The sequence below is a fragment of the Myotis brandtii genome, unplaced genomic scaffold (assembly GCF_000412655.1).
Source record: "Myotis brandtii unplaced genomic scaffold, ASM41265v1 scaffold317, whole genome shotgun sequence".
In the NCBI taxonomy this organism is placed as follows: Eukaryota; Metazoa; Chordata; class Mammalia; order Chiroptera; family Vespertilionidae; genus Myotis; species Myotis brandtii.
This window is the reverse complement of record NW_005362155.1, coordinates 2,431,534-2,433,048: the sequence shown is the minus strand read 5'-3', so window position 1 is coordinate 2,433,048 and position 1,515 is coordinate 2,431,534. Positions and strand designations below refer to the sequence as shown.

Sequence of the window (1,515 nt, the reverse complement as noted above, 5' to 3'; positions counted from 1 at the left end):
TCAGAGGCCGGAGTGTCCGCAGCAGGCGCAGCACACGCAGGATGCCCAGGATCTTGGCGCCACCAGCGGAGGCCAAGGCCACGATGATGTCGACCAGGGACACCAGGACCAGCAGCCCGTCCAGCACATTCCAGCTGCTCTGCAGGTAGGCGTGCTCGCCGGACACCAGGCCGAGGGCCACCACCTGTCCAGGCGCGGAGGAGGAGGGCTCAGGTCTGAGGTGCGGCCGCAGATGGGGTGGGGGCAGGGGTGCAGCAGTGGGAGCTGCTGGGCAGGAGGGGGTGTGAGGCCCGAGGACAGACCCCAGGGCTCTCCTGAGGGGCAGGTACCTTCACCGTCATCTCAGCCACGAAGATTGCCGTGAAGATATAGTTGGAGACGCTGAGGAAGACGCGCTCCTGTGGGAACAGGGCGGTGAGAGGGGCCGGCTGCACCCAGGAGACCCACCCCTCCCCAGGAGAAGGGGCCTCACCGTGCTTCCTGGGTCGATGTCCGGCCTCTCCAGGGCGATGGTGATACAGTTGAGGAAGATGAAAACCAAGACGACGTGATCAAACATCTTGTGAGCAATGATTTTCTGGCAGGAGGCACGGAACCTGGGGGGTGGGGAGCGGGGGGCGAGGGCGCTGGGTGAGGGGCCCGGGGAGAGCCCTGCAACCCTGAGGCCCAGGGAGCTCACTAACCTCTGGGAAACTTGGGGTCCCAAAAGGGCGATGTCTCTCCCACCCAGGGCCCCCTTTACCTGTTCTGCGGGGAGAACAGGTACAGCGACCAGGGCTCACGGCTCCGACACCACTCGGGCTTGTAGGGCTCCAGCACCTTGCGCAGGCGTGAGCAGCAGCTCTGGGAGAGGGTGCAGGTCCTCAGGAGGGTCCCAGCCTCTCCCAGCCGGCCCTCCACCCTGGGGTCCCAGCTCACCCTCCCACACGGGCAGGCACAGGGTGAGTGTCCCATGCTGGGAGCCCACGGGGCCAGGTAAATAGACATGCTCAGACCGCCCCCCCTCCAGCTGCCCCCTGTCTGTGGGCAACGGAGTGAACGCCTCACTGAGAAGGTGGCCCTGTCCTCTCCTCCACCCTGGAAAGCCCAGCAGCAGCTGCTAACTCAGGGCTCAAAATGGCCCTCAGCTGGAGGTGGGGCTGACCCTGACCCTGGGGCCAGTCCCGCTGCAGAGCTCTCGAGGATCAGCTGAGGCCCGTTAGCTGGGTCAGGTCCAGCTCAGCTTGCCCACGTTCTCCCCTTTCTTCTGAGGACCCCCCCCTTCCCCCGCCGCCATGAATGATGTTCAGGCTCTGCTCCGGGAACCAGCCCACGACAGGAGGGAGGCAGGTGCCCCGACGCCCACTCACATCCTCCATGTCGTCGTCAAACTCGGCTGGGTCCTCCTTGTGGCTGTCTATGCGCAGGAAGAACTCGCTGGGCAAGGCCAGCATCTGCCCGTTGCAGTCATGGAGCTTGGTGGGCAGCAGGGTGGCCGGCCGCAGGGGCTGCATGTCCAGCGCGCCGCGGGGGTCC

The 1,515-nt window shown here is 65.9% G+C and overlaps 1 protein-coding gene across 1 annotated transcript in view; it reads right to left on the bottom strand.

Annotated features, from left to right (window-relative positions):
• CACNA1H (calcium channel, voltage-dependent, T type, alpha 1H subunit) overlaps positions 1 to 1,515 on the bottom strand; it is a 51,155-nt gene that overhangs the window by 12,090 nt on the left and 37,550 nt on the right. Inside the window, exons 19-23 of the mRNA XM_014542965.1 lie at positions 1,350 to 1,510; positions 743 to 843; positions 473 to 596; positions 330 to 398; positions 1 to 184 (exon numbers count right to left, since the gene is read on the bottom strand). Of these exons, the coding sequence (XP_014398451.1) occupies positions 1 to 184; positions 330 to 398; positions 473 to 596; positions 743 to 843; positions 1,350 to 1,510 (639 nt within the window). The remainder of the gene's footprint in view (positions 185 to 329; positions 399 to 472; positions 597 to 742; positions 844 to 1,349; positions 1,511 to 1,515) is intronic.